This window comes from Alternaria alternata (genome assembly GCF_001642055.1).
Source record: "Alternaria alternata strain SRC1lrK2f unplaced genomic scaffold CC77scaffold_3, whole genome shotgun sequence".
Taxonomy (NCBI): domain Eukaryota; kingdom Fungi; phylum Ascomycota; class Dothideomycetes; order Pleosporales; family Pleosporaceae; genus Alternaria; species Alternaria alternata.
In genome coordinates this window covers 1,110,276-1,138,258 of record NW_017306192.1, presented here as the reverse complement: position 1 = coordinate 1,138,258, position 27,983 = coordinate 1,110,276, and the positions used below count along the sequence as shown (strand labels likewise).

Below are 27,983 nucleotides of genomic sequence, written 5' to 3'. Positions count from 1 at the left end.
TGCTGTCGCTGAGCTCTCTGGCGCGGTCGTCGAGGGTTGAGGTTGTGATTCGTCCGCAACTGGTCGTGTTCTTGGGGCACACACAGTGTGAACTAGCGCGGGCGCCGGGTACGGGAGGCTACGGCAAGGCAGTGATTACCTTTGCGACACACGAAACAGTGCTTTTTCCTGCTTGACAAGTACAATTTCCCAAGGGCTCGATGTTACACAATTACATAAGCTGAGCTGCTTCCACGCCAGGTCACGTTGGCGTCATTGATCTCTTCTTTGTTGCTAGGTAGAATCGTGATCCTTCAGCCTACTTACCCCAGGTCGCGTCTCCGTCAATATGGGTCGTCTCCTATTGGTGGCAGTCGCCAGTTTCAAATGCAGTAAAGCGAGACAACATATCATGCTCCATTGATCGCCGACGCCTGTCACGCGCATCCTTCTCCACGTCTTTGCTTGAAAGCCTCCAATTTGACATCCTTGTTCGCAGGGCTGATGTATTTGAGCTTCACATCGCCGACCTGGTCACGAACAACTTCCTCTTCAGAAGCGAACAAGAACTTCTGATGCTCAGTTGGATCCAAGACAACATTATCTGCGCTTTGCACCGACATTTCAAACACCAGCTTGAGCCATGTCGTTGTTCGTCGGCCAGGCTTCTCATCCATGAAGATAAAATGCGTGACTTTCTTCAGTATACGAATCGTGTCAAGACCAGCTTCTTCTTTCAGCTCTCGAGCAGCAGCATGTAGAATCGTCTGGTCGCTATCGTCAACTTTGCCCCCTGGTATTTCCTGTATAGTATTAGTTCTAGGACAGTCGTGACTTCCTCTTCGGCTCACCCAAAAATCAGGAAATGCTCTTTCCTCCGCTGCACGCTGTACTAGCAGTAGCTTCCCTTCCTCGTTGAACACAATTGAACCTGTGACCAAACAGTCATACTCGGGGTGTTGGCGAAGATAAGCTGCTTCAGACACTGCAAACTCTTGCAAAGAATCTGGAAAGTGAATCGTGTCCATGGCAATGATTAGACAGAAACTGAGACGGAAAGATTGAAGGTGCAATGCGCTTCCTCAGACTGTGAAGGCAGCTATATACGCTGCAATTGTCGCTGCCTTGAGTGCGACCTCAGCAAAACATCGGCCTATGATAGGACCAGGACATCGCTAATTCAGATGCGCTCATGAGAGAATGACAAAAAAACACATCTTGCTCTTTCTGAGAGCGTTACTACTATTTGAGCTAACGCATGGGATGGTGCACCACGTGAGCCAAGAGTTCGCGCGTCTAGATCGACGCTAGGTAGTGAATTCAATCCAGTGCGTCACAACATCGACGCGCCTCATCCCCATTCCTGTCGCACGGTCGCTGCCCACTTCATCCCAATCGCGATCCACATTCGTTCGCCTTCACACAATTCTGAACCTCCCAAAATAATCACGCGGACGAATTGCGACAATGCCTCGTCCCCCACGCTCAAAAGTCGCGTCGCGCGTCGCGAAACCCACCAAGCCGAAAGACGCCCCCGCGCCCAAGCAGCCAGCGAAGCCTACCCCAGCACAAACCAAAGTCAGCAAAGCTGCCAATAGCTTCAGCGAAGACAGCGATGGCCTTGTCACAAGAACCAGATCAACGCGTTCGCATAGGAAAATGCCACGGGAGAAGACACCGGAGGTCCATGACGAGCCAGAGCTCACCATGACCGGCGCGCTACCGGCTGAAGAGAACACATCTTTATCAGCTACGAAGACCCGTACTCCAGCATCAAATGCATCAAAGCAGATGCGCGCCACAAGAAGCAGTGCGAGGAAATCGACCGCGCATTCATCACCACTAGCTGCAGTTGCTCAAGCACACGAAGAATCGCAGATAGAAGAAGATAGCGGCTATGGCGATCTGACATTCTCATCTCTCGGTTCTGATTCTCCAGCCCACGGCACGCGCCCACCATCAGCCATCAAGGTCGGTGCAACACCCGCACACGAGAGATCGATACTGGCTTTAAGCAACTTCAGGCGAAGACCCCGGCAGCCCAGTCTGTTGCGCCAGGTACAACAGACTACCGATGTGGAGGACAACGATCAAGACGACCTAGACAACACCGACAACTTTGACTTTGACGATTTCCTTCCACATGCCGAGTCCACACCCCTTAACGTACGGAAGCAGGCACCGGAGCAGGAGATTCGGAATGATAGCGGCACTCAGATCTCAAGCTCTGGTTCCCGTGGCACAAAGCGCAAGTTCTCGTCTGTAGTCCAAGTGCCACGCTCGTCACCACCAGCGAGTCCACAGTCTGGCGAAGATGTCGAGTCAGAGCGATCACCCTCCCCGAGCCTGCCAGAAGTAGTTGCATCACGCGAGGAGATGATTGAGCAAACACAAGAGGACGAGGAGCCACTAAGCGAGACACTTGCGCCCCCCATGTCGAGTAGTCCGATACGGGAAGTCTCGAAGCCGCCTCAAACGCCAGCGCAGACGCGACCGCGCCGAAGAGGACGACAGGCTAAGACGCCCGTTGTGGATGAAGACTCAGAAGGCGAGGAGACGGAGACACCTGCGAGAGCTAAGCAGAGGACCAAAAAGAAAGCAGAGCAAACTATATCTGTTGCGCAACTCAAAGCCCTATTACCACGTCGACGGAACCGCCTGCGGGACCGGGATGAGTTCGACATTGAGTCTTCAGACGATGTCGAGCCTGTGGACTCGGATCAAGATGAGCTACAAATGCCAGCGCGTCGCGTTCGCCAAAAGCAAGGGACTACAAAGTTAGTATCGCCAAAGGCAGCGACAAAGAAAGCAGCTCGCCCGAAAAAGGGTGCACCCGCTAAAGTAGCGCAAAAGTCGGGAAGAACATACAGTCGCAGGATATCATCGGACAAGGAGAACGAGACTACAGGTCAGAACGAAGCAGACAATACTGAAGTCTCGACAATCGAGCACTCTGAGAAGTTGGCTGCTATCAGAAAGAAGTTTGAGGAAGTGGATGCTTTTGAGTTGGAATTTGAAGAGGTGGATGCGACGACGAGCTCAAGTCCTTTCCGATGACGGTCAGGCCAGCGGATGTGAAGACTCGTTTTGTTCTACAGCTTGTTGCTTTTTGTTCTCTTGATTGTGATTGTGATGACTGATGATATATCCACGTGTGTTATACAGAAGCGTATGGCGCTTATTCATGTACATGCACGCTGTTCGTAGCTGGCAGGTGTCGAGCAAAGACTCTTTAGTGGTGCGAAATCTGTACTGTCTGTAGTTCAGAGCATCGAATAGTACCTGTTCCCTTCAAGATCGCTAGGTGATCGGCCTGATTCAGGAAGTGAAAGCTAATCGTTATCTGTCCTTATCGTCACGAGGCGGTTTGAGCAGCCACGGGAGGGGCGGTGAAAGTCGATGAAAGTGCACTACTTACGTACACAATCCATATTAATCTATCGTGAGACTTCTTTATGGTGCCTAGGTGACTTGGCATCGCATGTTCTGACGGTTCGGCGGCACAGTGCACGGCCGTGCTTGACTGAAGGGGTAGCACTCGGGGTTACGTAGCTTCCTGCCCCAGCTATTGAACCCTCACGATATCCGAGCATCCACCTCTCCATTGCGCCTCCGCCCTTGCTCCTGACGTTCACGCAATGTTGCCGTAACCCCATGTCATGCGGCTTCCCGACCACTCCAATCATTTGGCTTATGCAGCACCACCTTTGCCCACTCCGCCTGGCGTCCGCATGCCATGAACCCCTCCAATGGCTCCTCGCTGTCGACGTCCAAGAGCAACTCGACACTGCGCCCACGAACCCGAAGATTGATCTCCGTAGAAGATGACATATATGCAACGGACGGGAATGAGAGCGGATCGAGCAGGGCCACGTCGAGGTTAGCCTCGCGGAACACATCTCCTACCCCAAATGCACGCACAGGCGGCGCTTCCTCCTCGCGTCTGAACGTCACTTCCGCCCCGTCGTCGTCCTTCCAGAGATCTTCCGGCACCTCGACCCCGAAATCGCCCTCGCAAACACTCTCTGGACTCTGGGGGAACTCTTTGGCGGCAATCCAGGGTATTGCCGCTACCGTCCTGGCTAGCGACGGCACCCCAGGCGACTCCGGAAACACTCGCAGGCGCACGAAACCGGGCCATGGGCGACGTACGTCTACGAGCGCACCACCACCGAAACAATGGGGCCCGGCAGGCGCAGGCTCACATGTTGGGGCTGGAACACACGAAGAAAGAGAGGCCATGGTCAGAGCAATGAAGCGGAAAGACCTGTTGACCGCTGGCGAGCATCTGGTTCCCGACTCTGTTGGCCGTATAAAGCGCAGGAATTCGGATGAACGACTCAGCGCGTCCGCACCTCCCAGTGAGAACGACGACCGAGATGCACTCGTATATATCCACCACGTTCGGCCGCAGGACACGCTGGCTGGACTCAGCATCAAATTCAACTGCGAGCAAGCTGTATTACGCAAAGCCAATCGTATGTGGCCGAACGATAGCATACAGTTTAAGAAGCAGGTGGTGCTACCAGTAGATGCTTGTGGCGTAAAGGGAAGGCCAGTTCAGGGCCCGGATGCTCTTCCTGCTGAAGATCTACTATTGGGAGAGTATGGCGATGGTTCGAGTAGCAAGGCCCCAGTTCCAGATACTCAAGGTCTGCCTGATGGCTGGACCACGCCGAAAAAGAAAGACCAAGAGACCAATTCGGTCCCCTCTAATGCAGAGACCCCATGGAAACATGATTCATGGGTGCTCCTCCCTAATGATAAACAGCCCACACAGATCGGCCGCATGCCACGCAGAGCACTTGGCTTCTTCCCACCCGCTCGGCGGAAGTCCCTCGCGTACTCCGACGCATCAACACCTCGGGCGTCCGTCGACCTTCCGCGCTCCTCCACGTCCACGAATCCACATACCAGCTCTCCCTCGCAGTCTGTTCGACCACGTGCGTCGAGCAACCTGTCATCTGCCTCGGCCCACAGCCGCCAAAGGAGCACATCAGGCAAAGCATGGGGTCTGCACGGCCCAGGAGGTGTCGGTACAATGGGTAGAAACGTGCGGAGCCCTGGGCCTGCGCAGGACGGTCTGAACAAAAAGTTTGGTCAGTACCTGCCCAACATGGCGCCCCCACCGGGTCAGGAATACTTCACACCGTGGGCACCAGGCCTGCTGGACGCAGGTACCGGGACGTCGAGTCAGTATGGCGGATCCGGTGCTGTCACGCCGCTCAGCGGTAGCGGCTTGGACTTTCAAGAGCTTGGAGGTGCTATAGAAGGATGGGTGAGAAAAGTTGGTACACAAGCACAGAAGCTTTTGAATGAGCCAGGTACACCCGGGCAGGGGAAGCGCAGTGCCGTGCCTGTCGTAGGAGCTGTCGGCGGCGATCTGGGCGATCTCATAGAGCTCCAAGATGATGCTTTTGAGATAGGAGATGATGAAAGGGACAGGGGCAGATCGAGGGCGGAAGAGACGCTTGCATCGACGAACGAGCGCTCGGTATCAAGACCAGCACAGCAATATCAGTCAGCACGACCAGATATCAACCTCGTCCTGAGAGACAGGACACGAAAGGGCGACAGTAGCAAGAAGGATTAGACAGCATTATTGAATTAGGTGTCAACGGTATTAATAGCTATATGCGTGCATAGTATGATAGCTTGCTTTGTGGCATCGAAGCATTTGGGCATTTTTGGGCATCTGCAATATATCCTTCACATGTACAGAGTTCTCATCTAGACGCCTTGATGATTTTATTTCTGTGCCTAACCTTGCCCCTCGAAAGCTTGGTTGCGAAGACACTCCGGAGGAACTACAAGTTTCTCGTCGGATCGCCGAAGGCCGTGCGCCTCCACATCAATGATGGGCTAAACGAAAGACGCAGGTGGTGACCCTTGGCACCGCCGTCCCCTAGATACTGTGCGGGTCATTTCTTCTATCTATCTAAATTGTGGGTGCGAGATCCCTAAATGTCCGCCAGAAGTGCATTAGGCAGGTCATCTGCTTTGCTGCGGCATGGATCGGCATATGAGTCTACTCCACTCCGACGATACCTTACCACACGATCACCTGCAACATTCCTTGCACTGAACGCTCGTCTTGCACTACAACAAGCTCTGAGTGGGAGACGAACCATCTGCCAAGCTACGAAGTCGAACCAGACTCCTACGCCATCAGCTACGAGAGCAGCAACGTTCGCCACGATGCATCGCTCCCCCGCCGCTATGGTTACAAAGCCAATGGCGGATCCTAATATTGAGATCCGCACCCCAAGGGACCCAAACACCTTGTCTAACTATCACAACTTTGTGACCAGGCATACGAGTGTCGATTTTGATATCGATTTCCAGAAGAAGCGGTTGTTTGGAAGTGTAGTGTTGACGTTGGAGAGTCTGACGGATGAGGAGGTGAAAGATGTTGTATTGGATAGCAGGTATGTACTCGAGATACAAAAGAGTGGCAGAATTGATTGAACAGCTTAATAACTGTGGCATAGCTTCCTTGACATCTCCGTCGTAGAAGTCGAGGGTAAAAGTGTCAAGTTCAACGTTGGCGATCGTGTGGAGCCCTATGGCAGTCCTCTTACCATTACGCTTCCATCCAAGGTTCCCAAAGGCAAGACCGTCGATGTTGAGATCAAGGTCGCTACTACCGATAAGTGTACCGCACTTCAGTGGATGACGCCAGCTCAAACCTCGAACAAAAAGCACCCGTACATGTTTTCGCAATGCCAGGCCATCCATGCACGATCTGTCTTCCCTTGCCAGGATACTCCGGATGTCAAGTCAACTTTCAGCTTTGCCCTACGCTCACCGCTACCAGTGCTTGCCTCGGGTCTGCCTACTGGAGCCAGTGACTATCTACCTGCGAAGAAGGACGGTGAGAGCGGTACCATGAAATACACGTTTGAACAAAAGGTCCCAATGACAGTGTACCTTTTTGCTGTTGCGAGTGGAGATCTAGCATGCGCAAGCATTGGCCCCCGCAGTACGGTATGGTCTGGACCCGAAGAGCTCCTTGCGTGCAAAGATGAACTTGACGGCGAGATCGAACCTTTCATGAAGGCACTCGAATCGATTGTCTCACCCGCGTACCAATGGGGACAATACAATGTACTCATTCTGCCACCATCATTCCCGTACGGCGGCATGGAGAACCCAGTCTGGACCTACGCTACTCCTTCCATCATCTCTGGTGACAAGCAAAACGTCGACGTCATCGCACACGAGCTGTCTCATTCGTGGTCCGGTAACCTTGTCAGTGCAGCGAGCTGGGAGCACTTCTGGCTGAACGAAGGCTGGACCACCTACCTTGAACGTAGAATTGCTGCTGCCATTCACGGAGAGGCGCATCGCCATTTCTCTGCTATCATCGGCTGGAAAGCTCTGGAGCAAAGCATCGAGAACTATGGCGCAGACCACCCCTACACTAAGCTCGTTCTCGATCTCAAGGGTCAAGACCCAGATGACGCATTCTCCTCCATCCCTTACGAGAAAGGTTTCCATGCCCTTTATCAGTTTGAACTGCTTCTCGGAAAGGACAAGTGGGATTCCTTCATCCCACACTACTTCGACACCTTCAAGTTCAAGTCAGTCGATTCATACGACTTCAAGAGCTGTCTGATAGAGTTCTTCGAGAAGGATGCTGAGAGCAAGAAGAAGCTTGATGACTTTGACTGGGACAAACTCTTCTACGCGCCCGGCTATCCTGTGAAGCCAGACTTTGACCAGACTATGGTCAAGAGTTGCTATGAGCTTGCAGACAAGTGGCAAGCCCTGGTTTCTTCCGAATCTGGAGACTTCAAGCCCCAATCCTCAGATATCGGAGGCTGGGTATCTAACCAGTCGGTTGTCTTCCTCGAAAAACTCCAAAACTTCGCTTCCAAGTTCTCAGCCGACCAAGTACACTTGCTAGGCGCAACGTATGGCTACAACGACACCCAGAATATTGAAGTTCTATCACGCTACCTGAGTATCGGACTCATGGCCAAGGCCCAAGAGACGTACGAGCCAGCAGCGACTTTGCTAGGCAAGATTGGTCGTATGAAGTTTGTGCGACCCATGTTCAGGTTGTTAAACGAGGCGGATCGCGATCTGGCTGTCAGCACATTTGAGAAGAACAAGGAGTTCTACCACCCAATCTGTAGGCAGATGGTTGAGAAGGATTTGTTCGAAGAGAAGAAATAGTGTTGGACAGGGAAAAAACAGAAATTCGAAAAACGACACATGGATTTCAAGATATTTAGATAGCTTTGACCATCCGAGAGCATCAATCAAGTGCCAGCTAAAGCGTGTAGATTCTGAAATGTAATGTGACGTAATCCGTTGGCACATCTTGGCATGCCAACAAGTTATTGAACATGCTAGAATGACAAAACCACGACCATCACTTTCAACACTCGGAACAACCACCGAGACAAAAACTTCGGCCTCACAACCCCGAGACCGGTATACCTCGTCCCGTCGCCATCTCGCATCGAGGCCACAAGTCTCACACTTCTACCCATCGGCATACCGCATTGGGCACTCCCGATCCCCGCATCCCGCATCTCCAGCATTCCACTCCCTCCACGGGTCGTCTGTTTAACCCCTCATTCATCCGAAATCGCCGCCCAGACGCCTTGCCCTTGCATATTACCTTTCTGCCAAATCGTATAAAAGACTCTCGTCTACCCAGCCCGCCCAAAATGGCCCCTCCCAAGCGCGCCTTGTTCTCTCTGAACCTCGACACTGACGCAGACCACGTATACCAAAAAGTCGAAGACCACAACAAGGACGGTGTAGACAGAGTTAAAGTCTTGGAAAGCAAAGGACCCACTCACGGACACACGGATTTGAGTTACGTGACGAGGCCGTTTGAGAAGACTGTTAATCGAGCCGTTAACGAGGTTATTGACGGAAGAAAAGTCAAGTCTGCGGAAGGAGAAATATCGTATTCGACAACTAGAACTGAAAGACGAAGTGGTGGTACTTCTAGACGAAATCAGGACACAGACGACGAAGACAGGGAGAAGAGTCGGTTGAACGTCGTTAGTAAGACGAAGAGAAGGAATATCGAGAGAAAATACGACACTTCAGAACTTTGAGATCTCTCCAAAAAAGCAACATGTCAGCGGACCAGCAACCTCTCCGCATAGCCATTGGCTGCGACGATGCGGGCGTCTCGTACAAAAAGGCCATCATCAAAGACCTAGAAGCTGATTCCCGCATTGCCTCTGTAACCGACGTCGGCGTCCCTGAAAACAGCGACAAGACAGCGTACCCACATATCGCCGTCGATGCCGCCAAACTCGTCGCAGAGGGCAAAGCAGACCGTGCAGTCCTCATCTGCGGCACCGGTCTTGGTGTGGCCATCTCGGCGAACAAAGTGCCTGGTATCAGGGCTGTGACAGCACACGATAGCTTCTCGGTAGAACGTGCGATTCTGTCAAACGACGCGCAAGTGCTATGCATGGGTGAGCGAGTTGTTGGAATTGAACTCGCGAGGAGGTTAGTCAAGGAGTGGGTGGGATATCGATTCGACAAGAGCAGTGCTAGTGCGAAGAAGGTGGAGGCTATCATGGAGTATGAGAGGGAGAATTACAAGGGTTTGGTTGAGGATCAAGGGAAGAGCAAAGGGTGCTGAGTGTGGAGAATGTAATGTTGTAGGTTTTCGACAGCGGGATACTGGGGTGGAAGTGCCGTAGCCGTTGCTGAGTAGTTCAAACAGAATATCACGGCTAGGCCTCTCACCTTGATGTGTGTGTGTTCAGTTCTTCACATCTAATGATCCGGTGTGCCAAACTCCCAAATATCCTTTTGATACCCCTCCGTCAAATCCTTGTCCTGCCCATATTTCTCCTGCCACATCGTGAATCCGCCCTGTAGGACGTAAACCTTTTGTTTCTTGATCTGCGTACCACTAGGTCCCTTCTGCTCTCCCTCTCCCTCCTTCTCCACAGCCTCACTCTGCTCCTTGACTTCGCCCTTTGACTCTATCGCCGAACCAGGATCCAGTCTTTCCTTCTCCCTCAAGTATCGTAGTGCGGCACTAGGTCCCCGTTGCTGCGATAACGCGCAGTGGAATATGACGACTTCCTTGTCTTGTAGTGTGCGGATGAGCTCAGGAGTTTTGTAGTCGAGTTGCGAGGAAGGAACCCAAGTTGAGCCTTTGATGTGGCCGCCGACGTGATCGCTGTCTCGTACCTAGATTGGGAAGAGAGGTTAGTGTTGTGGTTCCTGAGGCAGGTTTGTTGGAGGAAGGGCTTTCTTACGTCAACTACTGCGGTGTTGGGAGGTAACGCAGAACCTGATGATTTGAAGTCGCTAGCGAGGGATTCACGGGTTATGAACTCCAAGTCTGAGAGAGATATAGTCGACATTGTGCGAATGGTGGGATGAGGTAGTGGACGGATGAAGAAAGGATATGGGTGCGCAGTAGCAGAGATTTGGTGGGCAGGTTTTGCTGCGCGTAAAATCCTGAGAGAATACAGATTGAAGTTTGTAATATCGTGAGCGAGTGTCTTTGATGTATCAAGAAGGTGCGGTATGTGTACCCGAGTCACAATGCGTAGAATGAGTGAAAGTAGTTTGGAGGGGTAGTGGGGTACGCGTGGGGAGCTACGTCGCGTAGACACGTGTGTTCTCCACCCAATGGGCAACTGCAAGTGACATGCCGTAGTATATGCTCTAGACTCCAATGTGGCTTTATGCAGCACGTCAAAGGCTTGGAAATGTCGTGATGTCGCCTAGGCATAAGCAGGGAAAACGTTTCGAGTGTCAAAATCGAAGGCATGCTGATAACAACAAGTCGTATTGGTACATGGTGCAGAATGAATAAACGTTATCGCTGAAAACCATGCAACCAAAGCTATGATACACACCAAAGCGAACGCCAAAACCCCAAGGATCATCCTATGATCTTGTCTCAAAGCTTAATCATGTTTCGCGCCTCCAAAGTTGCCATTACCCATGCTGCCTAGTAGCCCATCCTTCTCTCCGAGTTGAAAGTATGAGCCGGTACTGCCAAACTGTCTCCTTCGTCTGCTGTTGCCAAACAACGTAGCAGCAGTAAAGAAACCCACAAACATGCCAAGGGAGATGAAAGGGTGATTGTTGACAAAGTGGCGAATCGACAGCCACATGCCAGCAATGCGACCAGTGGTAGACTTGGCCGCGATCTTGGGAGGGTTTGAAGTGACCATTTTGATGGTCTCAAGGATTGCGGCGCGAGAGAGACGAATAGGTTCACCAGAGATGGTGCTATCCCAGTAACGACGGTTCTGCGTATGTTAGCAGGCTTCATATAGGGCCGGTTTTGGTGACTTACATCTTCATCGTTGATGATAACGCTCTCGCCATCTTTGACATCGACACCGTATGTAGTCCGGATCCAGCGTTCCCAGAAGATACCGTCGACCCACGCGAAACCAACCTGAGTGCGCGGGATGTCATCCATGTTGATGCGGATAGATTTGGCATCCCTAAGTGCTCGCTGATTGTCCTTGTCTTCAGCCTCTTCAATGCGGAGTTGCTTAGCATCGCGGAGCTCCTGTCGCTCTAGCTGGAAGGCGGTCTCCTGCTTATCGATCCATTCGATTGCTGCGCTCTTCAACTCACGCTTAGAGAGGATGAATTCGTCGGAACGGTCGCGGTTCAGTATACCTAGAACGACAAATTTGCCTTCCATAATCTCGCGAGCATTGGAAGACGTCATCTCGGGGACGATAGGCAGCCAGACAGACTTCATCCAGCTAAGGACCTTCTTGACATCGCGCATTTCGAAAGGTGTCCTAGGTGGGTAGTACGTAGGCTTTCCGTCTCTTGACACCATCAGTCTCGGCCATGTTGAAATCTTGAAGCGGTCAAACAGCTCCTTGTCATTTGTCTTGACCAATTTTGCGCGACCGACAAGGCTGAGAGGAAGTCGCTCTAGCGCTTGGAAATCCTCGGATGTGGTCGCGTGATCGTAGAAATAGGTGAAGATGACCTCTTCAGTCTCTTCCATCTTTTTGAACTCCTCGGCATTTACGTCACGTACTCCAGCACCAACAGCTGAGGCCTTCTCTGCATAATCCAACAGATCGCCAAGCCCACGGAGACCCGAGTACTCGATGCGCTCGCCGCCTTGGAAGAAGAGCATGGTTGGGTAGCCTCGAACACCAGCTGCCTTGCATAACTTCTTCTCTACATCGCAGTTGACCTCTCCAACGTTGAGCTTTCCCTTCATCTGGCGCGCGAGGTTTGCCCATGTCGGCGCAAGAGCCTGGCAGTGATGGCACCATGGCGCGTAGAATTTGATGAACCAGGGATCGCGTGTGTCTGTAACAAGTTTCTCAAACGTCTCGGCGGTGAGGGGCTCGACGGTGCCAGATGGGTTCGCGTTCGAGGTGGGTTCGGTCTTTGCGGGAGCGGCCTTGGTCGTCTTGGTGAGAGAGGGTGTGGCGGATGGGGTCAGGTTGGTGGCCGGGCTCGCAGCTTTCTTATCTTCTTTCTTGTCTTGAGCCGCCTCTTTCTTCTCTTCCTTGACAGCTTCCTCTGTGTCTGGGCCGGTCTCTACGGATGTTGCACCAGCCTTTGGCAGTTTGGGGCCACCCTCTTTGCGTGTACCGGGTCGCAGAGTCTCCAGGAGTCTCTCAACCCAGGAGCTCATGCCCTTCATGTCTTTGGAGCCCGTCTCTCTCTCCGACTCCTTTCCGTCTTGGAAGTAGACCATGGTAGGGTAGCTCTGAATGTTGTGCTTTTTGCAGACATCAGCGTAGGCGACACAGTCAACCTTGGCAAATTTGAAGTCATAGTAGCGCGTGAAGGAGTTTAGGGAGTCGCCTTCGGGCTCGTCTTTGGAGAGGAAGGGTTTCGAGGTGTAGTAGAACTCGTAGGTGGTTTGGTAGGTTGGCTTGAAGTGCATGCAGTGGCTGCAGTAGGGGGAGAAGAACTCGACTATCCTATGGTGTCGTTAGCATTATTTCCAGGATGAAGATGTCTCCCTGCGTACCAGTTGCCTTTGCTGATCTCGGTGTCTATCGTTTTGGGCCCAAGTTCTATCATGGGAGGCACTGTCTCGCCATTAAATATCGTGTCTGGCGTCTTGTCGTCCCAGTCATCCTTCTTAGCCGTCGCCTGGGCAGTCGGGGTCTCTGCCGCAAATGTGGAAGCAAACGTCGCCAGCGACAGGAGGGAATATATCATGGAGCGCATCGTTGCGGCGGCGGAGGGGGCGGGCTGCTCGTGCGAGGCAGCGGTCCTCTAGAGAGGAATAAGATTGGTATTATGTATCAGGCTTGGAAGTGAATGCGACTAGGGCTTGTAGAAATTACACGCAACCTGGCTATCACAAGGCGTGGCGGGGGGTTGTCGCGCGCAAGTGAGGGCATTCGTGTCCCTGAACATTACTAGCCAGGGATCGCCGCTCCGGCTGCATATCGCTTGGCGGGCGCATCTTCGTCCTGACGGCATCACCACCGTCAAGCACCAATTGCGCCCCAACCCCACACTCGACACTCCCGCCAACATGAGGGCAGCTGCACGTCTCCTCGCCAGCGTCAAGCCTGGCCAGTTCCTTGAGGCCGGCACTCCCACGGGTCTCACAGGGCTCCTCACCCACCCGTCGCCGCGCTCCGCACTGCTCTACCACTACCACTCGACTCTCGACAAGCTCAAGAAGATTCCCGAATCATCCGTATACCGCCAATCAACCGAGGCCCTGACGAAGCACCGTCTTGCCATCATCGAGCAGTCCAAGCCGGCGGGATGGGACGAGTGGCAGCAAAAGATCGCCATGCAAGTTAGCGACGACCCAACCAGATACCAGGTCCTCGACACATCAGCCGGACAAACCATCGTAATCCCAAACCAGGCTGAGGTTGACGAACGGTCGAAAGCAGCCGAGTGGGACGGAGAGAAGATCGAGACCTTCCCCGAGGGTATTCGTTCGTCCAAAGAGCGACTGCCCCATGCGAGGAAGATGAAGGGCGACGTCAACTACACGCCTGAGCGGGTAATGAACGACATCAAGTTTGATCCCGAGCCGCAGTACACTGCCGAAGCGTATTTCTTCACCAAGCCGCAACTGGTGGCGACTCCATTACTGACTTGTATAGTATTTCCGACCTTGAGAGCAGACTTGGCGCGGGCCTGATTGAAGAAGTCATTCAGGTCGCTGAGGGCGAGCACAAGCTCGTTGACGTCATGACCGAGGCCAAGGTGTAAGTAACATCTATTATTAGTGTTGGACTACAGCTAACATGCCGCAGTTGGGAGCCACTCGAGGAGCCTGCGCCAGAAGGCCAATGGTCTTACTTTGAGCGCATGACACACACAAAGACACAGAAGCCATAGACTCGCGTCGCTCACCAAAGCATGTAGATAGTAGAAGAACAAACATTGTATTTGTGCATGTGAGGCTCCATCACCATTCGGCTACCGTACAAGATATATGTGCTTTCCATCTGTGACGTCCCTATGAATTTAAGCTCCCCCTCCCTCTCCTCCCTGTTGCTCCTTCAAAGCTTCTGTCCTTAATTGGTTCCGCTTGACTAGGATCCTCAACGTGTTCTGCTTCTCAATATCCGCCATTTCATTCCAGTTTGAAATTCGCGACAGGGTGCCATCTTTGTTGACTACCAGAGGGCCCATGTGGTCTAGCTTTACCGCTTGACCACCAACATTGACTTGCGTGACACCATCTTCTGCTGTAGGTGCTGGAAGGGGTAGTGGAGTCTTGTTCGATTCCGATGCTTCTTGGCCCTGGGAGTTCTGTGGGGTTGCCTGGTTGACGAAATTGGTGGAGTCTGACATGGCGCGAGTTGGTAAGTGGATGTTGTGGGGGACACGAGTGTTGAGTATTCGTGGAGTCTGTAAAGTCGTAGTGGAGCGGGTGCGCAAGGCTTGTGATACTGCTCGTATTGATCTCATGGATTTTTTCGATGGGTTCAAGAAAGTTGGCACTTGGTTTATGTGTATTCTTCATGTCTATTACGATGTTCGAAGAAACTTCCATTTTTGCTTCTAGAAAGCTCTACCACAAACATACAAAAAATCATATCTCACGCATCACCAAACGCTGACAGGTAAAAGTATACTAGAAAGAACAGCACCAGACAGGAGTATCTCAGATCACTTAGAGCATGGTTGCGCGTATCGCACGTCTGTAGTTGTGCTTTTTGGAAGATTTTTAGCATGCCCGAGAGGACCACAAAATGCGAGATCGTTGCAACACTACGATCACCACATGCAGTAGCATACTGTTGCTCCCGCTGCAGGGAAGCAGAAAACAAAACTCATCCCGCTCCGCTCAGTGTATTGGTAGTGTAGTTGACGTTGAATCACCACAGCAAGAGTATAGGATGCTGCAAGGCCGCCGTCAAGCTGCGCAGGAACTCTGACGTCAAGGTCGATATATTCAATAGATGGCAATCACTACCTCCTCTTATCACATGACGATGAGAATTGTAGACTATTACCACATAGTACTAGTTGTCTTGCTGCCCGAAAATTGAGTGCTTACAGCCCTGTCGGAGGAAGCGCAACCCAGTATACTTAGACCCAGGTATGCGTCTCCGCAATTATTTCCAACTTTCCGATATAAGATAAATGTTCAAGGCGAAGTACACCGTTGCAACTTATACCGCGTTCCTTCTCGATTGGTACTCTTTTACGTGCCATGATGCGGTGTTACGGTACTCCCAAACAAGACAGCCATGACCTTGAGCATACAATGGCTCGTCGTACCTAATTTGTCAAACAATTTCTCTGGCACGCCCCAAAGCTCAACACCACCCGTTGAGTGGCTCTCTCAAGCTGAATTACACGAATCGCCCCGTAGGCAGTTATGACGAGACAAAGAGACGGGATCAATGTCAGAGCGCGTACCGCATTGTACCGCCGTTCGTGCGAGGTCGCACTAACGAGCAAAAGCATATCTACAACGGCGGTATCGCTGTGGAGCTTACCAGACACACCACGATGATCTCACTATCGTGTATCAGCTAGAAGCATCGCCTTGGTGCGTACCAGACGTCGCCTTGCTCCTTCAGGACTGTCTTCGTAACGAGTCGGAGGCACCTCGTAGCCAAGCCCTTCTTTGCATCGGAACCGCACATCCGCTTGCACCAGTCGGCGGACAGTACCATATTCGTCCGGTCAAAGACCCCCGTCCATGACTTGGCCAACACGCTATCTCGACGTCGGAAGCCTGTCCCAACGCCTCACCGGTCTTTCTCTCGGCGGCGTGACCTCACAAGACAGGAGGTTGAAACTCATCATGTGCATGATGATCAAGCCACGACGCGCCTGGCGGGTCAGAGCCTGCTGCACGACATAGACATCCCGCCTGTATGTCGCTGGTCTTGCCGTCTTGGGAATCACTGCAGCGCGTCAAGCGGACAGCCCACTTTGATGCCCACCTTCGGGTATCATCCACACCCAGATTCGGGAGCGCAACCGCAAGTGGGACTGGAGCTTATTCCAACTTCCACGATGCAGAGCGTATTCGCAGTGCGAGTATTTCATGAGCATTGCGCGTACGGAGAGGGTTTTTGCGGCCACCTAGCACGCCTAGCGGTATCGTCGGAACCCTGAGAGCGATTGCGCGCACGGTGTCGCGTCGGCGGCCTGGCGCAAGCTGCAAGAAATGCTGGCATGCCGGAAGTTCTGATACACAAGAGCGATGTGGGATAGTGTACAACACGTGGGGTTGGGTTCATCTGGATCTAACGGCACTCTGGTAAGCCAGGGCGCCCGTCTGACTTCAACCACACGTATCGCGCAATCAGTCATTGTGACAGCATGCCGCTTGCCGAGGAAAATTTCTCTGCAACCATCTCGCCGTGCAGTCGCTGGCAAGCCTCGGCAATTTCTTCCGCAAAAGGTCGCGTTGTACTTTGCCAAGCATGCAACGCAAAGATCGGATGCTCTCAAGCGAAGACCGCGGGAGGGCCTTTGTGCACACGAAGCTCTTGACAATATGTTACGCGTTGGAGAAGAGGCAGACGGATGCAGGATATGCACGGCAGCACAAGAGCGGACTAGCCAGATGCCAGGACAATTATGAAGGAAGTGAGTTGGCAAGCATTGGATGCGTGTCACTTCTGGAGCGTGTAATCGAGTCAGCACCAGCATCCGGAATGCCGCTTTGAGTGTCAGTGGCCGTCAGCTACGAGGCCGAGCGGCATCGTGATAGAAGACGCTAGCGGCGTCACAAGTCGCGATACGTAAGCTGACTGGACGAGAGGTATTCAACAAGATTCGCCTTAGGGCGATCACGGCCAACAAGTCGCGCATTGCAGTTATCTGTAGAGCTGCAGCATGTGTTGTTTCGATTTGAATGCCCCGGCGCCTCGACCTTCCAGTGCATCCTTCTCGAAGAGCTGTTTCAAGACGTGAGGTTTCATTCGAGGGTTGCACAGCCGAAGGATCTGGCGAGCCGAAGATTTAGCGGACGCCGTTGCAATCTGCCGTCTAGGAATCCTGGTTGCACGCTAGCCCGCTTCCGGTCGGCCATACGTCACGCTCACGAAACTTTTTACCTCAAGCTCGGCGGTTGCCAGATGCCTCTGGCCCAGCCGCTCCCGCCCGCGTCCCAGCATTTGAGAAATGGCGAGCAGAGTGCTGCGACAATGGGAAACGCTGGATGAGCGATGCAGAAACATCCATGGAGCTCACCGGACGCGCTTGGTTTCATAGACGGATATAACACCCCAGCAAGCCACAGCCGCCAACGCGAAGTGAAGCTCGGCCTTTGTCGGGTCGATGCTCGGATGAGTTGCTTGCTTGCGCTCCTGGCTCGCTGGCCTTACCGATCCGGTGGCTCTGACAAGTCACTCAGACTAAGGGTGCGCCGACGGTACGTACGAGCAACTGGTACGTACCACGGGAACTACAGGGTCTGGGAAATGAGCTTCGAAACAGCCAAAGACGGGGGCAGGCAACCGTAGTATGTAGAATGAGGCTCTTGCTCTTATCGATTGCTAGGCAGTGGCGTGCGTGAAACTCCTGGGACCATGGTAATGGACGAGGTCGGGGGCACAGCTGCGAGGGCTATGATACGCTTCCATACACCCTTCGGAGGTGCGCACGATTCAAGGGCCCGGCCAGCGCGTAGACTGGGATTCTAAGGCATCTGTGCATGTGCATGCAATTGGATACTCGTCCGCTAGTACACGAACGGCTGTCGTCATTGGTAATAGTTTTTTCCAACGGGCGGTGCATACGCGCTCCAATGCAGTGCACACAGTAGGGAACATCACGTATGCGAAAAGTCTAAAAGTTCGTGATCACGTGTGCGTCGGAAATAGGTAGTCGGGGTCTCGAGATGGTCCTGCATCTCTCCCACTGTCTTCACCTACTACTCCCGCCCTAAATTCTGTAACGTCGCTGCACAGGCATCCCGACGCGCTTGCCGCGACAAGACCTTGTTCAGAGAAATCTCTTGCGCGTCCGCCGCCTCCCCTGCCTCCTCGCAGAAATCACCCACCCACATAATTCTTTTCAAGCCATATCTGCTCACTATCAACGTCCGGCAAGCTCCGGCATTCAGCAGCGCGGAAACAAAACAGGAATTACGTGGTGCGGAAAGCGGAAGTTCTCCCAGCAGCACTCGCATATTTTTTTCGCCGACCGCTATCTCTACCCCGAGCCACCTTCTCCCCTCCCCCAAAGCTCCCCAACAGACCTCACTCCTGTCGTGGGTCTACCGTACCTGTCTCGTGCTTACAGCTCTCCACTTGGTCTATCCGCAATCAATCGGCTGAGGCTGAAGGGTGTGTGGGCCGCCGATCTGCAGCAGGTCCCTTGTCCCTTCGCGTGAATTGCCGCGCGAGCCAGGCAAACCACCGCCGCAACTTTCTTGCTAGTCCAGCTACGAGAATTCCATCGTCACCGGTCACCTCTTCCAATTCCACACCGTTGCCCCTCTTACCCATCTTCTCTCAAACTCACCCACAGCGGGCTCCTATTTCCACCCATCCGTGGAGTACCCGCCGACGCGTATCGACTGGCCATCTCAGTCCCCCACACGGCTCCACCTGTAAAGCTTCTTCGTGGCCCATCGTTACTCCATCCCGACGTCCGTCTAACGGCCTCGTGGTGTGCTTAGCCAGCCTTGCAGACGTTACTCCGCTCTAAGCTCCGTCGAATGGTCCCTTCACGATCAACAATTGGTCGCGCCTTCCCCATCACTTCACTCACCCTCGACCCACCAACAACTTCATCATGGACTCTACAGATCGCTTCCGCCAACCTGGCCTTAGCAACTACCCATCAATAGGCCAACAGCAGTACAATGGCTCTCAAAACCAGCTGCCCACACTGCCGCCTCTGCAGAGTGGCGGCCAGTACCCGTTGTACGGCCACAATAGCAACCCTCACACGCCCCAGCCGCCGCACACGCCTGTGACCTCTGCCGCCAATGGCAGTTCCACCATGCCACCGCTGCAGCACCCGCCGCTGCGACCTCTCCAACCCACGCCGAGCTCGTACCTGCCTATGTCTTCGGCCTATTCGCAGGCGCCTATGCTGTCCACAGCATCTGCGCATACCAACGGCCACCAACTAGGCGGTCCTCCTGGCATGGGAGGATTGGGACACGCGTCCATGTACGCCCACCCTCCTGTGCTCCCCAACCAGGAGCCGGAGCCTGTGCACGTCGTCGGCCAGCAAGGTCGTCGCGGAGTATTGCCTACACACCCCGGTAGGCCCGCGCCAGCTGCAGGCAAGACGCCCACTACTGCTACCAAGAACGCCGAGGGCAAGTATGAGTGTCCTCACTGCAACAAGACGTACCTGCATCTGAAGCATCTCAAGCGCCATCTGCTGCGACGTAAGTTTTATCTCCCATCCAATCAAGCTCCGCCTCTAACGTCCCACAGACACCGGTGAACGACCCTACCAGTGCCATCTCTGCAAGGACACCTTCAGCAGAAGTGATATCCTTAAGCGCCACTTCCAAAAGTGCTCGATACGAAGGGGCAACCCAACCGGCGCGAACCACCTCCAGCACGCGCAGCAGCATTTGCAGAAGAACAGGCAGCCCAGCGGCGCAGACCAGAACTCGTACCTTAACCACATTGGTGCTAATTCTATGTCTTACGCTGATGCTGGAGGTTACACTATGGGTTTGCCTCAGATGCCTGCGATGGGCGGCAATGGCTTCAACGACAGCCTACCTTCGCTTGCCAACCATCACCAGACCATGTCTGCGCGCACATCTCGTTCCAACAGCTTGATGCGCCCTAGCAGCGGAGTCGAGGACAGCGCGCATCGCAGGAGCATGTCGGCTATGGACTTTGCGAACAACAGGATGAACTTCAACGACTACCGCCCGGATGGCGTTCCCAATGGCTATGCGCAACAACAGCAACAGCAGCCCCAGCCCACTGCCAACGGATCCGATCCAAACTCCCACTACAACTATGACCACGCCTCTACAAATGGTTCGATGGCGCAGAATGGCATGACCGTCAAGAGCGAGGCTGCCGACCCTGCTTCCTACGGAGGAGTCTCGACCCTGCCCAACGTGGATGGCATGCCCAACGGCCAGGATGGCTCACTGTGGCGGAACGGATCGTTCAACGGCGATATGAATAATTCCAGTACGGCAGGTGGCCCAACCTTTCAAAAATCGGCCCAGTTCTGACCGGAACTTTTAGACCTCAGATGATACACCACATGATACTTTGTTTGGACTGTACTCGCATGTTCCGGGTTTGGCCGACTCTTCCCCGATGCTTGACAACTGGTTCATTGGCCAATCCACGTCTGATCCTCTGCACGCCCTGGCAGGATCACTTTTGAACTTTTGCTTTCCGAATGCGTCTCTGCTTTCAAATCAACACTCAGACGAGGCGCACGCCTACGAAAGACTGAAAAATATCTTGACTGGCGACAACGTAAAGGAATTCCTACACCAATACAGACACTATCAATCACACTGGCCCTTGATACACGTTGCAACATTTGATCCGTTTTCCGCCAACCATGGGCTTGTTCTGGCCATGTGCTGTGTTGGCGCCGTGTACTCTGACCGAATGCGCCCCTCGGATGTTCGATGGCTGATGGATCGTGTTCGGGAGAGTATGCTGAAATCTAGTCACGTCTACGAATTAGCGCAAGCGCACCAGATGGCCGACTTGAATCAGGAGCTGACAGCGACTACCGAAGAGATTCAAGCACTGGTTCTTCTACATTCCCAGTTCCTCTGGCACGGGTCTCAACAACAACGCCAGCAAGTGCGAGACGAGGTTCGGGGGGTGGCCAGCGTTACACGTTGCGCAGCACTGTTCCAACCTCTTTCTTCTGACAACCCGAACGCGAGCGCGTTGCATCAGCCAGGACCAGTCACAGGCGCCGAGGTCGACTCATGGAACTGGAAAGCTTGGATCGAGAACGAAAAACGAACTCGATTGGCAGCATACATCTACCTCATTGATGCCTCTTCCACCATATTCTTCAACACCCAGCCCAGATTTGACGCCAAAAGTATTACAGTGCCTTTGCCTGCAGATGACGCAGCTTGGGAAGCGAAGACTTCAGAAGAATGCGCCAGTGCTTTGGGTCTAAGAGGATCATCGGCGCAAATGAGCAACGAATCAGGGAGCAGACGCGCAAAGCAACTAGCAATGCGCGAGGCATTATGTGTACTCAATGGAGCCTGCCCGGGTCAATTTCCTGAGCGGGCTACTAATGTCTTTGGAAAGTTCAGTAAGTATCTACTGTTGTCGCTTGAAAACAGCATTCTAACATCGTCTCCAGTACTCATTCACGCGATTCATGCCCAAATCTACAACATTCAGCATCAGCTGCTTCAGCGAGTGTGTTCAAGCGGTACAAGCACGCCTCAATCTCAAGGCGACAGTCCAGCCACACCACCCAATGGGGTCAACGAACAAGTTCAAAACAACCTTCGTTCGACGGTCGGTGCGCTCCAGCTATGGAAGACGTGCTGGGACAAGGATCTCGCCACTCAGTTTCCACAGAACCAGCGTCGCCGTGGATTCTGCCGAGACGGAATCCACTTCTACTTCCTAGCTCAGGCTTTCCTGCGGCAGTCTCGGCCAGAGGACTGGGCTGCACCTCCCGATGTTCGCTGCCGACATGTATTCAATCTTCTGAAACAGATCAGGCATTATATTGCATCAGACTCCGCGCAGAAAGGCATCGAGATCGGTGACATGGTTGCTATCGCCGACGACTACGCTATTGCCGACTTGACGCTTAACATGAAACGTCTTTTCACGCCCCTCGACGAGCTCTGAGCGCTATCGCTCATTTCAATTCCATCACCAGAAACGGTCATCAAGCATCAAACCCAACAGAAAGCCAAACGTGGTACTCATGCCACAGTACAGCTCCACTACAAAGTATCATCAATATATCATCAAGGTCTACATCATCGATCAAGTACCAAAATCACTAGAGCAACAAAATTTTCGCAGTTTTACCCAGCAGAAGTCGAACTCAGCTGGGCTATGCATTCTCATCGGAGTTTCCGGAGCCAACCTTGCGACCAACTGGCACGTAAGGCGTTACGACCACATATGGCGGCAATTACGATTTCCTTTCCTATCATAAAAAAAAGCATTAGACACAACTCGCCAGATGCAGGCGACAACACAAAGCAGAGTTTCATGGGACCATCGGCTGGATTCCTTACGAGAGTGCAGCGCAGATTAGACCGTGTGGGTCATATTTGGCTTCAGTGTATATGTTAACTTGTTTCTTGAACCTTAAGGGTTTGTCGCGTCATTCACTGCATTTCGAGGTGTTATTGTTTAAAGGAGAAAGCATAGATTAGAGATAGGGTGTGTGTGTACCTTACGGGACTTGTGTGCCTAGAGCCTGCCCGTAAGGGATCAAAAAGTCGTCAATGAAATACGTTTGCTCCAGAGACGGGTGGTGCCTCGATCATGCATTGACGTGACTAGAAAAGTGGATATGGCTCCGACTGACATGCTGACCTAGTTTCGTTCCGTACCCACCAAACTACCCACTCCTTCCTATCTGTCATGTCAACATGGGTCGGCCCTTCTTGCACACGTGCGTCGGAAAATACTCCGATGAGAGCCAGGGAAGTGCGTACGCTATACAGGCATAATCCGGTTAGTACACTGGAGACCTAAGGAGACAGGGACTCCTCACTTGCCGCCCAGCTACTGTTCTCAACCTACCACCTGCATGAGGGTCCAGTGGCGAGGTCAGGCACTGAGAATATCAACATGTCTCTATCTGATACGCTTTCGTCTTTTGCAGCTTGCAAACCACACTATTATGTGCTACACCACGATATCGCTAACTTGTTGCCATGCATCGATATGGAGGAACAGCAGGACGTTCTATTTCCTCCAAAATGGAAGCGAGTCTTCATAGAGCGGGCGCACACAAGTCGAACAGACAGTCCGCGGCTCCTTTTAAGATATTCGACCTTGGGAAAGCAGACGAAAGGTATGCGTTATACGTCGTAGGTGTTCGCCACAGGGAAAAGGCATCAAACCAATGAGAAGCGCAAGATAAGAATCACGTGGACTTACGCCTATCGGTCTTCGTAGGCTGTAGCCTAATGCCTCCTCAGTTGCCAGCCTGCCCTCCAAGCTACAACATTTTGTCTGATCTTAATTCCTCTTCGGTGCCTCATAAATTTGTGAAATTTCCAAGACCTTCTTCCCCATTCATGACGGCGCGCGATGCTACGACACAGATCCAACTCTCTCCTATGGTACACCGTCTTTGCTGCTTGACATTGCATCTTCTGGATAGTAGAGGCGCCTCCTGCGATGGACCATGAACGCAAGGGATTCGAGGACGCTTCGGATCCCACTTTCTGTGAACGATGCGTGGATATGTGTTCAGCGATACAAAGATATTTGACCGGTGAGGAGGAAGTCCGCCTCGCAGAAAGACTGATCATGGTGTCATCGGAGATGGCCAGCGAAGTTTCGTACCCAACAGAGTACGAAGAAGTGGTTGTCAAAGTAAACTGTAGCGTTCGGGCATTAACGATTTCATTTTGCGCACTTTGTCGATTGATAGGAACAGCAATCTATGAAAGAGAAGGAGCCTGTTACGACCAGGGACTAAGTACGCTTGAATTAGAAGCATCCTCCATAAAATGGTCTCGGTGTGACAATATCTGGGGAAGTTTCGAGTATGCATTCGAAAATGAGTATGGATTCGACAATGAGGCTCTGTGGACGTCTCTTCCTGGTCTGGAACTAGCCATTGGAGCCAATCACTATGACACTGCTGAGTTCTGTTCCCCGATGTGTGATCTCGACTTAGTCAGAAGCTGGATTGGTCGTTGTGCAGAATCCCATGATCTCTGTCATTTAGAGCAACAGCGACCATTGCGCGATCTCAGAGTCATTGATTGTTTCCAGAGCATCGTTATTCCAGCGCCAGACGACTGCCAATATGTGGCATTATCTTACGTGTGGGGCGAAGCCGGAAACATGTTGCTGCAAGAAACTTCCAAGTTACCAACTAAGCTACCGGCTACGATAGAAGATAGTATTACTGCTACGCGGCGTCTTGGTTATCGATACCTTTGGGTGGACAAATACGTACGTCTCAATGTCTTTCTCGTTCCAGACCATCGTTTCAGCTAATTGCCACTTTAGTGTGTGCACCAGCAGGATTCCAGCGACAAGCATATTCAGATTCAGCAAATGGATGTTATATATGCCTCAGCTCAGATCACCTTGATTGCAGCGGCTGGCGAAGACTGCGCGTACGGTTTACCCGGTGTAGGACGGGAACGAAAGTTATCTGACTTAGTCGTCACCATCGACTCTATTACCGTAACATTGGAACCAGATCCTGTGGGTCGTCACATCGCTAAATCAAAGTGGTCGAATCGTGCATGGTGAGTGATATATTGAACCTAGCAGGAAGGTGTGCTTCAGAACCTGATGCTAACGTTCCAGGACTCTCCAAGAAGGATATCTTTCCAGAAGAAGACTTTATTTTACGCCCTACGATATGCTATTCATATGCAAAGAGTTCACTAAGTGTGACAACGACGTTATCGGTCTCGACCCAGAGATAGAACATCTTGAACATACCGTGCCGCATTCGACTAATCATGGGTTGAGTAGGGGAACGGGCCTGCTCAATGTTTTTTCACTTCGTAGTCTCAGCTTCCAGTCAGATGCTTTGAACGCTATATTGGGTATTTTGAAATTCCTTCGCACCGAGAACGACCCGATAGGCAGTTTCTGGGGTGTTCCGTTTGGAAGAAGCTCACGCTGCAACAGAGCGACTGACTTTCGTCTGTGCCTCTATTGGAGGACTTCGGGATCGAGCGCTAGACGGCGTTACGGCTTCCCAAGTTGGTCGCCCCTGGCGTGGGAAAGAACTGGGATAACATTCAACCAAAACCAGTATCCGCTATCGGCGACGAGCCTACCGGCATTCTGGGAACTATGTGATCGTCAGTACAATAATACAAGAGGTTCGGAAGTATCACAAGACCTCTTTCTGACAGCGTACATTGTCCAACTACCTGTAGAACATGAAGGAGAATACGAGGGGCGCAGGCACTTGCTCATTCTTCCCTTCACGTACCTTAAGTGGGAATCGAAGATGTGTTGGGCTATACGTTGGGATGATCCGGAGGCCGAAGCCGAGGAGGTGTCATCAGTGATGTGTGTCTTCACCGTCGACAGGTACTCGACTAGAATATGTTTCACTTTCATTCTCGTTGAACCATGTGGAGAGAAATACATGCGAAAGGGGACCTGCGAGTGCGAGGTTAGGACATGTCAGTCAGCGGAAGTAGAGAGGTGGTTGGGAAATCAGGTCAAGCAAAACATTGTTCTAGTATGAGCCTTGCCTGATGCTAGCGTTTATCCGAGACTGTGGGGCCCGAGTGATGCATGTTGCGAATGGTAAGGGTGAACGAAAGAGGAGTTAGGATGCAAGTCTTGATGCTGATTCAAACCCATATATTGAATGGTTGATAGAAGATTATATGTGATATGTAAATGTTGGTATAGTGACCGCGGTCAAATCAGAATAACACTCACTTGCGTATCAAAGAGCGAGACGTTAAGCTATCCTTATACACAACGCGAATTCCATGAGTGTGCTTCTCCCTTACGAGAGAAATTCCTCCAGCCACATATCAGATTTCTGCTTCGCGATGGTGGGCTCGGCTTAACCTCAGTCTCGCGAAAAAGATCCGATCTTTTCTTTGGTGTGGGTGTGAAGTGATCTTACCAATGATTCGTGCATGTATTCCTGAGATACAAGGCATCTCATCCTGTACACATCGTGGGCACGGACTAGGAGTCGCATTGATTCCATCCAGCCTCGTCTACCCTACCAAGACAGGGAGATGATATGGTGGAGATGTGTGGACAGAAACGTGGGAGTATCGAACTCGGAAACAAATTCGAGCATCTCAGCTGGACTTCGGACGGTCGTGTTGCGATATGCGCACCGACCGAGTGCCTGTTGAATGGGTCGCGTTTAGCTAGTACGTTTAGCTATCTAGGTTGAGCAAGACCGTTGTTCTTCTATTGATTCAATAGGTCAACACTGGTTTCTTTAATAGTGATGTGCAAGAGAGTAACGAAAGAGGCTTGTGGAATCGTTTCAATGCGGATACTTGCTTTCCAGTCCGATCACGAAAGTCAGTCTTCCTACTTCGTTCAGATGTCTCTGCAGTCGATCAGTAGCAAATTTGTTATAAGAAAGCAGGAAACAAACATGGAAGAAAAAGATCCTGTCAACACTCGAGTTGAGCTCTATGCTTGGATATTCATTGTGTGTTGTTTTGCCAGGCAGCAATAGGCGTTTTGCTCCGAAAGAGCGGCGTGAGACTATTGACATAGCGCATGTTCAACATGGCACAATAACAGCTCCACGATACTACAAGATTGGCGAGGGTACTCGACCATCAGAAGCGTCATTAATCTCTAACATACATGTTAGTATACTCTCCGTATAAGAAGAAGCGATCTGCTGTAGCCTCAAAATTTCAGCTCAACCTCGTGATCATCCCTTGAGATAAGGGGAGCGACACGATTCTCTCTTCATCCCCCTAAATCGCAGGGGCAACACGGAAACCCCGAAATCGAGGCTCTCTTGACCCCTCCCTTGGAATAAGACACAGCTGCGGCAGCCGTTGGTCGATCGGTAACTCAGCGACACTATACTTGCAGCAATAGCGTTCATCGGTATGATGTGTTCTTTTCGGGGCTTGCGTCTCAAGAAGGGTAGGGGTGGCTGAGGATTGCTGGTCCTGACTATCTTTGTATACTTCTTCCGACCCTGCATGCATGTCGTGAAAGTAGCGCCAGTGGTTGTTGTCACGACAGTAGCTAGTTAGAGCAGGCCTCAACACTAGTCTTACGAGCAGCGCCGCTCCGTCACCCACCTTTTGAATGAAAGGATATAGCAAGAATCATCCGATCAGCGCATCTCGAGGCCTCCATGGTACGAGAAACAGGATTTCTGCGGTCATGCTATAGGATGATACACCCGTGATTGCGCGCGTGAAGATGTGCTGAGGAGATGTTTGTCCACCCCATTTCCCAATGTAGGAAGACTTGGCCGATCCAGTTATCCCAAGGGTTGAGTACCCGAAGACTGTTCCGCTAGGCATCTTTGCCGTGGAAGCCGTCAGTTGATCGGACACGAGAATGAGTATGACGAGATCCTGCGCAAGTTTTCGGTGAATGGCATGTCAGTGACTGCGGAGCCGAACTGCGGAGCTGGGTGCACGACGCAACTGCGATTTGCGGGACGAAATTCAAAAAGCATCATTACGAAGAGTCCGAAGTCCTCAAAGCATTAATCTAGGGCCATACGCTCATGGATTTGAACTTGACCCGGCGGCTCGACAAGCTGTACACTGGTCGTCCTGAATGAGCAGCAGCTTGGAATCAATTTCAAACCCAAACGCTACCTTCGAACAGTATCATCGGTCGATATTCAGTTATTGCTTGTCTTAGCAGTCCCATGTTGATGGCTCAGCCAGCCTGAACAGGGAAGGATTACGAAGACTCACTTCGTGGGTATGTCCGATGCCAACTGTC

The 27,983-nt window shown here is 52.1% G+C and overlaps 12 protein-coding genes across 12 annotated transcripts; 8 read left to right on the top strand and 4 right to left on the bottom strand.

Moving 5' to 3' along the window:
• Window positions 1-158: 158 nt before the first annotated feature.
• On the bottom strand, window positions 159-1,188 carry CC77DRAFT_1016991 (hypothetical protein). Its single transcript, XM_018524320.1, has 2 exons — window positions 831-1,188; window positions 159-782 (listed from the first exon to the last, which is right to left on the bottom strand). The coding sequence occupies exons 1-2, from the start codon at window positions 1,005-1,007 to the stop codon at window positions 417-419; spliced, it is 543 nt and encodes a 180-aa protein (XP_018390047.1). The 5' UTR covers window positions 1,008-1,188; the 3' UTR covers window positions 159-416.
• Window positions 1,160-3,259, top strand: CC77DRAFT_1016990 (hypothetical protein). Its single transcript, XM_018524319.1, has one exon. It carries the CDS (start codon window positions 1,447-1,449, stop codon window positions 3,034-3,036), a length of 1,590 nt encoding a protein of 529 aa, XP_018390046.1. The 5' UTR covers window positions 1,160-1,446; the 3' UTR covers window positions 3,037-3,259.
• Window positions 3,260-3,419: 160 nt separating this feature from the next.
• CC77DRAFT_1016989 (hypothetical protein) lies at window positions 3,420-5,699 on the top strand. Its single transcript, XM_018524318.1, has one exon. It carries the CDS (start codon window positions 3,716-3,718, stop codon window positions 5,570-5,572), a length of 1,857 nt encoding a protein of 618 aa, XP_018390045.1. The 5' UTR covers window positions 3,420-3,715; the 3' UTR covers window positions 5,573-5,699.
• A 50-nt stretch (window positions 5,700-5,749) lies between these two features.
• CC77DRAFT_1016988 (leukotriene A-4 hydrolase) lies at window positions 5,750-8,268 on the top strand. Its single transcript, XM_018524317.1, has 2 exons — window positions 5,750-6,407; window positions 6,471-8,268. The coding sequence occupies exons 1-2, from the start codon at window positions 6,178-6,180 to the stop codon at window positions 8,158-8,160; spliced, it is 1,920 nt and encodes a 639-aa protein (XP_018390044.1). The 5' UTR covers window positions 5,750-6,177; the 3' UTR covers window positions 8,161-8,268.
• Window positions 8,269-8,660: 392 nt separating this feature from the next.
• CC77DRAFT_928372 (hypothetical protein) lies at window positions 8,661-9,598 on the top strand (the record flags this gene model as incomplete). The annotated part of the gene is made up of 2 exons (XM_018534046.1): window positions 8,661-8,879; window positions 9,020-9,598. The coding sequence occupies 2 exons, from the start codon at window positions 8,661-8,663 to the stop codon at window positions 9,596-9,598; spliced, it is 798 nt and encodes a 265-aa protein (XP_018390043.1).
• Window positions 9,599-9,735: 137 nt separating this feature from the next.
• CC77DRAFT_1005588 (Cdc25 family phosphatase-like protein Ibp1) lies at window positions 9,736-10,334 on the bottom strand (the record flags this gene model as incomplete). Its single annotated transcript, XM_018523360.1, has 2 exons — window positions 9,736-10,158; window positions 10,227-10,334. The coding sequence occupies 2 exons, from the start codon at window positions 10,332-10,334 to the stop codon at window positions 9,736-9,738; spliced, it is 531 nt and encodes a 176-aa protein (XP_018390042.1).
• A 539-nt stretch (window positions 10,335-10,873) lies between these two features.
• On the bottom strand, window positions 10,874-13,308 carry CC77DRAFT_1016986 (thioredoxin-domain-containing protein). Its single transcript, XM_018524316.1, has 3 exons — window positions 12,947-13,308; window positions 11,282-12,896; window positions 10,874-11,234 (listed from the first exon to the last, which is right to left on the bottom strand). The coding sequence occupies exons 1-3, from the start codon at window positions 13,147-13,149 to the stop codon at window positions 10,887-10,889; spliced, it is 2,166 nt and encodes a 721-aa protein (XP_018390041.1). The 5' UTR covers window positions 13,150-13,308; the 3' UTR covers window positions 10,874-10,886.
• Window positions 13,309-13,380: 72 nt separating this feature from the next.
• Window positions 13,381-14,435, top strand: CC77DRAFT_981847 (hypothetical protein). The gene is made up of 3 exons (XM_018536093.1): window positions 13,381-13,998; window positions 14,052-14,156; window positions 14,205-14,435. The coding sequence occupies exons 1-3, from the start codon at window positions 13,463-13,465 to the stop codon at window positions 14,287-14,289; spliced, it is 726 nt and encodes a 241-aa protein (XP_018390040.1). The 5' UTR covers window positions 13,381-13,462; the 3' UTR covers window positions 14,290-14,435.
• Window positions 14,419-14,748, bottom strand: CC77DRAFT_1057820 (hypothetical protein; the record flags this gene model as incomplete). Its single annotated transcript, XM_018528063.1, has 1 exon — window positions 14,419-14,748. The coding sequence occupies one exon, from the start codon at window positions 14,746-14,748 to the stop codon at window positions 14,419-14,421; it is 330 nt and encodes a 109-aa protein (XP_018390039.1).
• A 4,413-nt stretch (window positions 14,749-19,161) lies between these two features.
• Window positions 19,162-22,202, top strand: CC77DRAFT_927494 (hypothetical protein; the record flags this gene model as incomplete). Its single annotated transcript, XM_018533993.1, has 4 exons — window positions 19,162-19,768; window positions 19,818-20,549; window positions 20,605-21,648; window positions 21,700-22,202. 4 exons carry the CDS (start codon window positions 19,162-19,164, stop codon window positions 22,200-22,202), a joined length of 2,886 nt encoding a protein of 961 aa, XP_018390038.1.
• A 1,515-nt stretch (window positions 22,203-23,717) lies between these two features.
• CC77DRAFT_1005583 (HET-domain-containing protein) lies at window positions 23,718-24,809 on the top strand (the record flags this gene model as incomplete). Its single annotated transcript, XM_018523359.1, has 2 exons — window positions 23,718-24,503; window positions 24,561-24,809. 2 exons carry the CDS (start codon window positions 23,718-23,720, stop codon window positions 24,807-24,809), a joined length of 1,035 nt encoding a protein of 344 aa, XP_018390037.1.
• Window positions 24,700-26,133, top strand: CC77DRAFT_537643 (hypothetical protein). Its single transcript, XM_018532063.1, has 2 exons — window positions 24,700-24,805; window positions 24,878-26,133. Exon 2 carries the CDS (start codon window positions 24,922-24,924, stop codon window positions 25,765-25,767), a length of 846 nt encoding a protein of 281 aa, XP_018390036.1. The 5' UTR covers window positions 24,700-24,805; window positions 24,878-24,921; the 3' UTR covers window positions 25,768-26,133.
• Window positions 26,134-27,983: the final 1,850 nt, after the last annotated feature.